The sequence below is a fragment of the Myotis brandtii genome, unplaced genomic scaffold (genome assembly GCF_000412655.1).
Source record: "Myotis brandtii unplaced genomic scaffold, ASM41265v1 scaffold4781, whole genome shotgun sequence".
Taxonomy (NCBI): domain Eukaryota; kingdom Metazoa; phylum Chordata; class Mammalia; order Chiroptera; family Vespertilionidae; genus Myotis; species Myotis brandtii.
The window spans coordinates 47,741-59,419 of NW_005368268.1; the positions used below are offsets into that span (position 1 = coordinate 47,741).

The following is an 11,679-nucleotide window of genomic DNA, read 5'->3' on the forward strand; positions in this document are numbered from 1 at the left end:
ATAAGAGAATCTGGCTGTTCTGCTAATGATTTCAGGTTCCAGGGATGTTTTCTAAGCTTTTCTCAGGAGACAGAGCCTGCCACATGTGTCCTCAAACCCTCAAACCCACGAGAAGGAACATTTTGATTTTTAACAAATTGAAATTTGAGAAGACTAATTTATTTGTGTTCACCCGGATTGGAATATTAGTAAGATGATCTGTCTGGAGTGATAACTGTTCAATATAAACTGGCTGTCATGTGTCCTGTCTTGGAATGCCTAAAACCCTACTCAGGGACTGTAGGTCCTGGTCCCTGTTGGGTCATGTGAGTAAGTGCTCTTACTAGAAGTGTCTTCCCAAGGACGATCCCATTTGTTGCAAGGATCAGTGCTCAGTCATCATTCCCTACTCAATGCATGATCACCCTAAGGCTTACGGAGATTTCACCACTTTCCTAAAGGTGATCACAGATCTTCTGATGGGAAGGTCATTTCCTGTTTCTCTACCGCACAACTTCTTCCTGTTTTTCCTCAGTGGTGTTTTTAAAAATATACATATTTTATTTACAAAGAGGAAGGGAGAGGGATAGAGAGTTAGGAACATGGATGAGAGAGAAACATCAATTAGCTGCCTCCTGCACACACCCCCTACTGGGAATGTGCCCGCAACCAAGGTACATGCCCTTGACCAGAATCAAACCTGGGACACTTCAGTCCGCAGGCCGATGCTCTATCCACTGAGCCAAACTGGTTACGGCTCCTCAGTGGTTTTTAACTCTGTCTGTATATCAGAATGAACAGGGATAGTAAACATATGAAGCACAGGCAAGTACACACACACACACACACACACACACACACTTAAGGTTGGACACAACTATTGTAACCAATGCTACAATTCTGGGCTCACGGAGTAGGCATCAAGTAGAATTCTATATCTTTCAAGTACTTGAGGAATAAGCTTTTTGTTTTACTTTACTCATCTGAGATTAAAAAAAATTTATGACCTTTCACCCTAGCCAGTTTGCTCAGTGGATAGAACGTTGGCCTGCAGACTGAAGGGCACATACCTAGGTTGCAGGCTCCTCCCCAGCCCAGGCCCTGGTCAGGGTTTGTGTAGGAGGCAACCAATCGACGTGTTTCTCTCACATCAATATTTCTCTCATCTTTCCTCTCCCACTCTCTCTAAAAATCAATAGAAAAATATCCTCAGGTGAGGATTAAAAAAATGTTGTGACCTTTCAATGACCTTCCAGAGATAGAAAATTGGGGCACAGAGATTACATAATGCTAGGGGGCAGAGTTCTGAATTCATCGGGGATCTGCTGAACTTAGTCTGAACTTTTAAGTATTAACCCTTCCCTCCGCCTCACCTCACCTATGAGGTTGCTTTCCTCTGACAAGAATTGTTGAGTATTGCGGGGATTACCCATGCGGTATTTTGGGAACAATGCTTTTGGGGTTACAAATTTTCATATCCAGAGCACCAGGGGATCCCCACACCTAGTTTGTTAGGGTCTTTTTTTTCTTGTCTCCGGTAGAGTGAATTCTGGGTGTTGGTTGAGGCTCAGGGACTCACCAGCCTTCTCTCTCTCTCCCGGATCAAGGACGAGGCTTGTCAGTTCCAAGACTCGCCAGTGGCAGGACATCTGCTCTGTGTTCCACTATGGGAACATGAGTGAGCTGGACCTAAGCAACAGCAAGCTGAATGCCGCAGCGATGAGGAAACTCTGCTACGAGCTGAGAAACCCACGGTGCAAACTCCAGAGACTGACGTAAGTGTGGGACACTCACCATTTGACGAATACCAGAGCAGAACAACACTTTTTAAAAATATATATATTTTTATTGATTTCAGAGAGGAAGGGAGAGGGAGATGGATGGAAACATCAAAGATGAGAGAGAATCATGGATCAGCTGCCTCCTGCACGCCCCCTACAGGGGATCGAGGCTGCAACCCAGGCATATGCCCTTGACCGGAATTGAACCTGGGACCCTTTCAGTCTGCGGCCAACACTCTATCGACTGAGCCAAACCAGCCAGGGCGAACAACACTTTTTTTGATTCCTACAGTAAGTATCTATTTGCCAGAAAGTAGGCTAAAAGAGAAAATAAAGCCTGACAGTCGTGGCTCACTGGTTGATCATTGATCTATGACCCAGGAGGTCAGGGTTCGATTCCCAGTCACAGCACATGCCTGGGTTGCATACTCAACCTGAGTAGGAGGCGTGCAGGAGGCAGCCAATGGATGATTCTCTCTCATCATTGATGTTTCTATCTCCCTTCTCTCTTTGTCTCTGAGATCAATAAAAAAATGTATATTTAAAAAAAAAGGAAAATAAAGGTGTTTGTATTCGTGAATTTGCCACGTAGGCAGGATAGGTTGAAATTAAAAAAAAAATTAGAGTCTGTCATGCCCGATCTTGCCCTAGCCTAGAGGTATGTGTAGAGAAACATTTTTCCTTAAGACGCTGAGTGAGGCTGCTGATTTGAGTTGGATGTGAAGGACTGGAGAACTTTTCAGATATTATAGGGGTGTTTCTATCTCGGTTGTGGAGTTGTGAACAGAACGGGTAACTCCTGCCTTCATGGAGCTTACACTGTGTTGGAGAAACGCACCTAAATGATCAGAATAGTTTATGAGAGGGCGACATCTCCCCAAGAAGAAGAAATCAGTTTCTTAAGAAACGGCTGATGTGGCTCACTGTGTTGGGCACCATCCCATGCACCAAAAGGTTGCCAGTTTGATTCCCAGTCGGGGCACATGCCCAGGTTTCGGGCTTGATTCCTAGTAGGGGGTGTGCAGGAGGCAGCCAATCAATGTTTCTCTCTCTCCCTCTCCCTTCCCCTCTCTCTATCAAATCAAATATATATATATATATAAAGAAGGGCCTTCCCTATCTAAAAAAATTTGAGTAAAGACCTAGTCATTGAAATGGAAGCATAGTTTTGGACTTACCGGTCCTCTAGCATGATGTAAATAGAAACGACAGGGTATCAAATCCAGCGTGAAGATGGAAAATAATGAGCAGATGGAAGAGGACCTTGTAGGAGAAGCCAGGGAAGCAACATCTGATAGAGGACAGAGTGAGTCCTGCTTAGGGTTGAATTGGAGATGGCATTGGGTAGGATGCTCTGTCTGGAGTCTTGGCCAACGAATTCTATCCTACTCTTCATCCGCCGTTCCATCATACCTCAAGGTCTAAAATATCAGACACATGTTGATTCAAGGAACTAAGAGCAGAAGATTTGGCGATCATGACTTTCCTCAAACCTCAGAGTGGTGAAGGAGCTGGATCAAGTACAGGGGAGGTGGGCTTACATGGTGGTCTTTTTCATCCTCCCCCCACCCCCACCAACATTTTGGTTCTGTCATTTAGTCCCTCAAGATAAGGAGAAACAAGCTAAACACACACATAAAACAACAGGAGAGAGTGGTTTTCATCAGACCTTTCAGGGTTGATGTCGGAGGTCACCTTCCTAGAAGAGTGGGTGGCCCCAGGACCTTGTCATGGTAGATTAGGGAAGGGAAGCAGCTAGGTTGACACCTGTCTTTATTATTTATTTATCCTCACCCAAAGATATTTTCCCATTGATTTTTAGAGAGGGTAGAAGAAAGAGGGAAAGACAGAGAGAAACATCGACGTGAGAAACACATTGATTGGTTGCCTCCTGCATGCGCCCCGACCAGGGCCTGGGCCTGGGAGGATCCTGCAACTAGGTATATGCCCTTGACCAGAATGGAACCTGGGACCCTGCAGGCTGATGCTCTATCCACTGAGCCAAACTGGCTAGGACTTATTCTTATTTTTTTAAACATTATTTATTGATTTGAGAGAGAAACATCGATTGTTATTCCGCTTATTTATGCATTTGTCAGTCGCCTCTTGTGTGTGCCCTGACTGGGGAATCGAATCCACAACCTTGGCGCATTGGGATGATGCTTCAACCAACTGAGCTACCTGGCCAGGGCTGACTCCTGACTTTATATGTCCAACTGAGTTTATTGTCTTTTGGGGGGATATATTTTTAGATCGCCTCTTCAAAGGTTCAGTATCATGACTCAAAAATCAAATTTGGGGTTCCTTTTATATCTCGTACATCCTTGAGGGTCTATGTGTATGTGTGTTGATGGTAGAAAGGCAAGATGAGGAAACAATGTTCCCGCCCCTCACCACTCCTCACACAAGCTTTCTCGGTGTTTTTTTTTCCCCTCAGGTGCAAATCGATCACCCCTGTGCGGGTGTTGAAGGAGCTGGTCCTGCTTCTCCATGGTAACAATCGGCTGACCCATCTGAACTTGAGTTCTAACAAACTGGGAGTTGCTTTGTCCATGATGATCTTTAGAACCTTGAAGCACTCCGCATGCAAACTCAAGTACCTGTGGTAAGTCTCTGGTTTCCAGTGAGGAACACAAACTATCCTAGCCTGATGCTGGACTGGACTCTGCTCCATCATGGAAAGGAAGCTGAGAACACTGGCTCTCATGTTAGCTCTACTGAAGCCCCAGCTGCACTTCTTCAACCACTGGACTAAGGGAACTGGGACTTTGAAATCCCAGGGATTTAATTCCACAGAAATAAGACCACCCCTATGCTTGAGGAGTCATTGAGAGGACAGGAGCCAGCATGGCAGCCATGGATGTGGAAGGAGATTAGCAGAGGGAAAAGTACAAGGGTGTGGAGCAGTGATTCTCACATTTATTTTATTTTTAAATTGATTTTATTGCCAAACAGTGGAATGACCTGTCGCTGGAACGACCGATCGCTATTACGTGCACTGACCTCCAGGGGGCAGATGCTCAAAGCAGGAGCTGCCCCCTGGTGGTGAGTGTGCTCCCACAGGGGGAGCGCCACACAGCCAGAAGCCAGGCTCATGGCTGGCGAGCACAGTGGCAATGGCGGAAGCCTCTCCTTCCTCTGCTGCAGGTGGATGGTAAGGAGCGAGGGGTCCCAGATGGCGAGAGCCCCGGACTGCCAGCGGGGAGTGGGGCTAAGCTGGCAGGTGGACATCCCCTGAGGGGTCCCAGACTGCGAGAGAGTGCAGGCCGGGCTGAAGACCCCCCCCCACCAGTGCACAAATTTTGTGCACCGGGCCTCTAGTTGGTTAATAAAATTATACAGTTTCAGGTACAAAATTCTACAACACATCATCTGTATATTGTATTGTGTGTTCACCATCCAAAGTCAAGTCTCCTCCCATCACCATTTGTTCTCCTTTACCTTCTTCTATCTACCCCCAACCCCCTTCCCTCTGGCAATCACCACACTGTTGTCTGTGTCCACGAGTCTTTCTTTCTTTGCTTAATTCCTTCACCCTTCTCACCCTGCCCCCAAACCACTCCCCTCTGACAGCTGTTAGTCTGTTTCTGTATCCATGAGTCTGTCTCCACTCTGTTTGTTAGTTTGTTTTGTTCATTAGATTCCACATATAAGTGAGATCACATGGTATTTGTCTCTCTCTGACTGGCTTATTTCCCTTAGCACAGTGGTCGGCAAACTGCGGCTCACGAGCCACATGTGGCTCTTTGGCCCCTTGAGTGTGGCTCTTCCTAAGCCTTAGGAGTACCCTAATTAAGTTAATAACAATGTACCTACCTATATAGTTTAAGTTTAAACAATTTGGCTCTCAAAAGAAATTTCAATCGTACTGTTGATATTTGGCTCTATTGACTAATGAGTTTGCCGACCACTGACTTAGCATAATAATCTCCAGGCCCATTCATGCTGTCGCAAAAGGTAAGATTCCTTCTCCCTTTTTTTACGGCTGAATAGTATTCCATGGTGTAAATGGACCACAGCTTTTTTATCCACTCACCTACGGACGGGCACTTGGGCTGCTTCCACATCTTCGCTATTGTAAATAAGGCTGCTATGAATATAGGGGTGCAAACGTTCTTTTGAATAGTCCCAGAGTGGAATTGCTGGGTCATAACATTTTAATTTATAACAAAATCATCAGAGATGGGCGGGGTGGGGAGGCGGGGGGTGGGGCTGGGAGATGGAGAGGGTGGAGTGTTAAAACACAGATTCCTGGAACACACCCTCTGAGCTCCAGCAGGTGGCGCCAGCTCTGAGGTGATGCTGGACCCTGGACCACACTTTGAGTGGCACTAACTCAGAGGCCACCTTGGCTCAGGCGTGGGGAGAAGTCAGCTTTTGTTGGTGCAGCAAGAAGACCTCTGAATGGACAACCACTCCGCCCTGGAGTCATTGCCCAACTCGGGGCCTCTTTGATAGGTTGGAATCGTGCGACCTCACCTCTGTGGCTTGTCGCAGTCTCTTTATGGAACTCAACAAGAACGCCAGCCTGCGCTTCCTCAGCCTGGGCGACAATGACCTCTCTAATATTGAGGTGAAGAGCTTTCAGAAGTCCTTTGACACGTCAAAGTGTGCTCTGAGGGAGCTCTCGTAAGTCTCTCCCTGGGTCCAAGTATCTTCTTTGCAGGTGGGAGTGGCCAGGCAAGAATATGTTTTTGTTTTGTTGTTGTTGTTTTTTTAAATTTAATTTTATTGTTTAAAGTATTACAAATAGTAGTACATATGTCTCCTTTTTTCCCCATTGACCTCCCCTACCCCCTGGCACATGCCCTCACCCCCCTCCCCAGTGTCTTGTGTCCAGTGGTTATGCTTATATGCATGCATGTAAGTCCTTCGGTTGATCTGTAACCTTCCCCCAACCCCCCAGCTTTTTCGCTGTAGTTTGACAGTCTGTTCGATGCTTCTCTTCCTCTGTATCTATTTTTGTTCATCAGGTTATAATGTTCTTTATTATTCATAAATGAACGAGATCATGTGGTATTTTTCTTTCACTGACTGGCTTATTTCACTTAGCGTAATGCTCTCCAGTTCCATCCATGCTGTTGCAAATGGTAAGAGTTCCTTCTTTTTTACAGCAGCGTAGAATTCCATTGTGTAGATGTACCACAGTTCTCTAATCCATTCATCTGCTGATGGGCATTTAGGCTGTTTCCAAACCTTAGCTAAGGTAAATTTTGCTGCTATGAACATAGTGGTTGTATTTACCTATCCTGTGGGCACACTTCTTTTGTTTAAATTTGTTTTATTGAGAGAGAGAGAGAGAGAGAGAGAGAGAGAGAGAGAGACATTGATGTGAGAGAAAAACTTGGATCAGTTTCCTCCTGTACGCACCCTGACTCGGGATCAAGCCCACAACCCAGGGATGTGCCCTGACCGGGAACTGAGCCGGCGACCTTTGGGTGCATGGGATGACATCCAACCAACTGAGCCACACTGGCCTTTCTCTCCCTACCTTTCTCCTTCGGGCTCAGTCTTGGCTAGTTTTGCCGCCAGTGTGACCGTGGACCCCACAGCCTCTTTGGTTTAACCCAAAGAGGTTCCCGTCAGCCTCCCCTAAACCCAGTGGGTTTTGACTGGGGACTATTTTGTCCCTCAGAGAACATTTGACAATGCCCAGACACACACTTGATTTTCACAGTTGGGAGAGGGACGCTGCTGGTATGTCCTGGATAAAGACCAGTTAGGATCAGCACCCTGCACTGCACTGGGGGGACCACCCTCCCAAAACCAAGAAGGTCGGCCCAAAACTCAGTAGGACAAGGGTTGAGAAACCGTACCTTGAGCCACTTTTTTCTCTTTGAAGCTTTTGTTCTTTATCCGATTTAATTTATTTTTATTTTAAAAAATATGTTTTTATTGATTTGAGAGAGAGAGAAAGGGAGGGGAAGAGGGAGGGAGAAAGAGAGAGAGAGAGAGAGAGAGAGAGAGAGAGAGAGAGAGAGAGAAACATTGATGGGAGAGCACAGTATTGATTGGCTGCCTCCTGCACGCCCCCTACTGGGGATCCAGCCCACAACCTGGGCATATGCCCTGATATGGGTCACACTCAACCAACTAAGCCACACCAGCCAGGGCTATTTTCTTTCTTTTTTTTTAAATTGATGTTTACAGAGCCAGAAAGAGAGAGAGAAACATCCATTTTTGTTGTTCCACTGATTGATGCATTCATTGGTTGATTCCTATATGTGTCCTGACCGGGGATGGAACCCACAATCTTGGTGTATCAGGATGATGCTCCAACCAACTGAACTACCCAGCCAGAGCCCTATATCCAATTTAATCTTCCCATGATGGTTGGGTTCCACACAGGTGTGGCCCCAGGGAGGGGCAGTGTGAGAACGAAACGGGGGGAGAGGGGGGCGAGGCTCACCCTGCACCTATCCCTCCTGCAGCCTGGAGAAGTGCAGCCTGTCAGCGGCCCGTGCAGAGGAGGTGGCCTCAGTTCTCTCCAGCACCCAGCGGACCACGCATCTGTGCCTGGCGTTCAACCAGCTCCAGGACAAGGGGCTGCAGTGGCTGTGTGCCTCCCTCAGCCTGCCCGGCTGCGCCTTACGGAGGCTGGTGTGAGCTCCTGGGCCCTGTGTCTGAACATGACCCTCTGTCGGCGTGGGGGAGGGGGGGAAGAGTGGTTCCGTCACTGGGACCCATGTTACTATTATTATTACTATTGTAGCACTTAACACGGCATCTACCCTCTTCGGCTATTTTTAAAAATATATATTTATACTGATTTCAGAGATGAAGGGAGAGGGAGAGAGAGATAGAAACATCAATGATGAGAGAGAATCATGGATCGGCTGCCTCTTGCATGCCCCACACTGGGGATGGAGCTTGCAACCCAGGCATGTGCCCTTTACTGGAATCCAACCTGAACCCTTCAGTCCACAGGCCAATGCTCTATCCACTGAGCCAAACTGGCCAGGCCAGACTAGTTTATTTATTTTTTTTCTTTTCTTAATCCTCACCTGAGGATATATATTTTCCCCATCGATTTTTAGAAAGAGTGGAAGGGAGGAAGGGAAGGAGGGAGGGAGGGAGGGAGACAGAGAGAGAGAGAGAGAGAGAGAGAGAGAGAGAGAGAGAGAGAGAAACATCAATGTGTGAGAGAGACATCGATTAGTTGCCTCCTGGGCGCACCTGACCAGGGTTGGGGATTGAACGTGCAACCCAGGTAGGTGCCCTTGATACGTGCAACCCAGGTAGGTGCCCTTGATCAGGAATCGAACCCACAATTCTTCTAACCACCGGTCAGGCACGGGCACATGCTTGTGGAGCTGTGATCTGAGGCTGGAATAGGACCGGACGGACAGTCAGCACACAGATCCTCCGCGCATCTCGGGTGGGGGGCAGGGAGATACCATGGTAACCCTGAGGCCGGTGGTGGGGGGTAGGGAGACACCATGGTGACCCCAAAGCCAGGCAGCAGCGGGCTGGCGGCTGTGCCGCTGGCCTGGGGCACGCTGAGGCCTGAGCTGCTTTCTGCACCCCTCTCCACCCACAGGCTCTGCTCCTGTGAGCTGGGTGCGCCCAGTGGCCGGCACCTGGCTGACGCGCTCCTGCAGAACCAGGGCCTGACTCACCTGAGTCTGAGGAGGAACCGCCTGGGCGACGAGGGGGTACGCTCTCTGAGCGAGGCCCTGAGCCACAAGGACTGCAGCCTGCAGAACCTGGAGTAAGTGCCCCGGCCTCGGTCAGTGGGGACCCGCGCCTGTGGTCAGTGGACCACCTGCGGCGTGCAGGCCAGTGTTCCAGGCGGGGGTTCCTCTGCGTGTAGACGGGGGATTCGTGGCACAGGGGAGCCTTAGCTTGTGTTGGAGGTGGGGGTGTGCGGGGTGCATAGTGGAAAGCGGGGTGACTGCTAAGTCCGGGCCCGCTGGGTCTGATGCCTGGGGAGGCCTTGGGGAGCTCTGCATAGAGCCGCGTGCGTGGCCCTGGGTCATTCCAGTCGGGGAGACGGTGACATGGCTGCAGGAGCAGGTGCCTCGGGCAGAGTCTGGGGGAAACAGCACTGGCGCCCAGGAATTCTCCCCCGTAGGTCACTCAGCCAGGACTCATCATGCCCCCAGCCCCCAGCGGTGTCAACAGGGGGAAAGGCCGTGCTCGGTGGGGGGCGGGGATCCCTATAGACCCCGCAGACCCCGAGCTCAGGGTTTTACTCGGCGCTGGTCCTGTGGATGCGCCTGCATCCCCTGTCCTGAGACCCCAGACATTCAGGAGGAAAGCAGCCGTTCAAGTCTGGCCGGCATGGCTCAGTGGTTGAGCATCAACCTATGAACCAGGTGGTCATGGTTCCATTCCCTGTCAGGGCACATGCCCGGATTGTGGGCTCCACTCCCCAGTAGGGGGCATCTAGGACATCATAGCAACTGGTCAACAGGTGGACTGTCTGCCCCCTGGTGGTCAGTGCACATCATAGTGAGCAGTTGAGCAGCCTTAGTATACATTAGCATATTATGCTTTGAATGATTGAACGGCCAACTGGTCAACCAGACACTTAGCATATTAGGCTTTTATTATATAGGATATTAAAAATCTCTTTGCTTGTAGATTTTTTTTCAGGTTTCTTTTTTTACTTTATTTTTATTTTGACACTATTCCTCTCTCCCTTCTGCTCTCTTTAAAAATCAATGGAAAAAAAATCCTTGGGTGAGGATTAACAACAACAACAAAAGACTGAGGCCCTAGGATAGTTTCCCCTCTTGCACATTTAAAGAGAAAATCTTTATTATTGAAAGCATTATGTAGGTCCCCCTTCCCAACGCCCCAACCTCTTGCAGACTGCCCCCCCCAGGCCCTCTCCACCCCATTGTCTGTGTCCACGGGTTATGTATACAAGTGCATTGGTTGATCTCTTCCCACCCACCCTCCTCTGCCTTCCCTCTGAGGTTCAACAGTCTGTTCTATGCTTCTATGTCTCTGGGTCTGTTTTTTAAAAAAATATTTTTATTGATCTCAGAGAGGAAGGGAGAGAGAGAGAGAGATAGAAACATCAATGATAAGGAGAGAATCATGGATCAGCTTCCTCCTGCACTCCCCACACTGGGGATTGAGCCCACAACCCTGGCATGTGCCCAGACTGGGAATAGAACCGTGACCTCCTGGTTCATGGGTTGATGCTCAACCACTGAGTCAAGCCAGCTGGGCTCTGAGTCTATTTTTGATCTTCAGTTTATTTGGTTCATTATTTGGTCTCCATATGAGTGAGATCATGTGACACTTGCACGTTTGTATCCCACAGTCTGTCAGAGTGCGCGTTCGAGGCGGAGGGCTGCTGGGTGCTGGCGGAGGCCCTGGGGCGCAATTCCGGCCTGAAGGTGCTGGACGTCGGGGGAAACCGAATTCAGGACGCCGGAGGGAAGCGGCTGTGCGCAGCTCTGAAACAGCCCAGCTGCACCCTGAACACACTCGGGTGAGTGGGCTAGACCACTGCTCCCTCCTGGGAGGGGACAGACAGCACATGGGCCCACACGGCTCAGAAGGGGGGACACGGGGAAGGACAAAGTTCTTTAAACTTCTCTTTGCTGTCCAGCTGGTGTGGCTCAGTGGTTGAACATCAATCCATGAACCGGGAGGTCACAGTTCAACTCTGGTCAAGGGCACATGCCAGGGTTGCGGGCTCGATCCCCAGTGGGGGGCGTGCAGGAGGCAGCCAATCAGTGATTCTCTTTCATCATTGATGTTTCTATCTCTCTCTCCCTCTCCTTTCTCTCTGAAATCAATTACATATATACACTGAGTGGCCAGATTATTATGACCACCCCATCAGTACTTCATTGACACTTCCAAAAATACTGAATATTGAAAACTTCCTAAGCAAATACTCTCAAGGTTTTATTATTATTTGCTTAACTAATTCACTTCATTGTACTGATGGGGTGGT

The 11,679-nt window shown here is 48.8% G+C and overlaps 1 protein-coding gene across 1 annotated transcript in view; it reads left to right on the plus strand.

The window, feature by feature from the left end:
* The window catches only part of NLRP13 (NLR family, pyrin domain containing 13), an 18,761-nt gene that overhangs the window by 5,902 nt on the left and 1,180 nt on the right, over nt 1–11,679 (plus strand). Inside the window, exons 3-8 of the mRNA XM_005876008.1 lie at nt 1,587–1,754; nt 4,198–4,365; nt 6,258–6,389; nt 8,192–8,362; nt 9,301–9,471; nt 11,038–11,208. Of these exons, the coding sequence (XP_005876070.1) occupies nt 1,587–1,754; nt 4,198–4,365; nt 6,258–6,389; nt 8,192–8,362; nt 9,301–9,471; nt 11,038–11,208 (981 nt within the window). The remainder of the gene's footprint in view (nt 1–1,586; nt 1,755–4,197; nt 4,366–6,257; nt 6,390–8,191; nt 8,363–9,300; nt 9,472–11,037; nt 11,209–11,679) is intronic.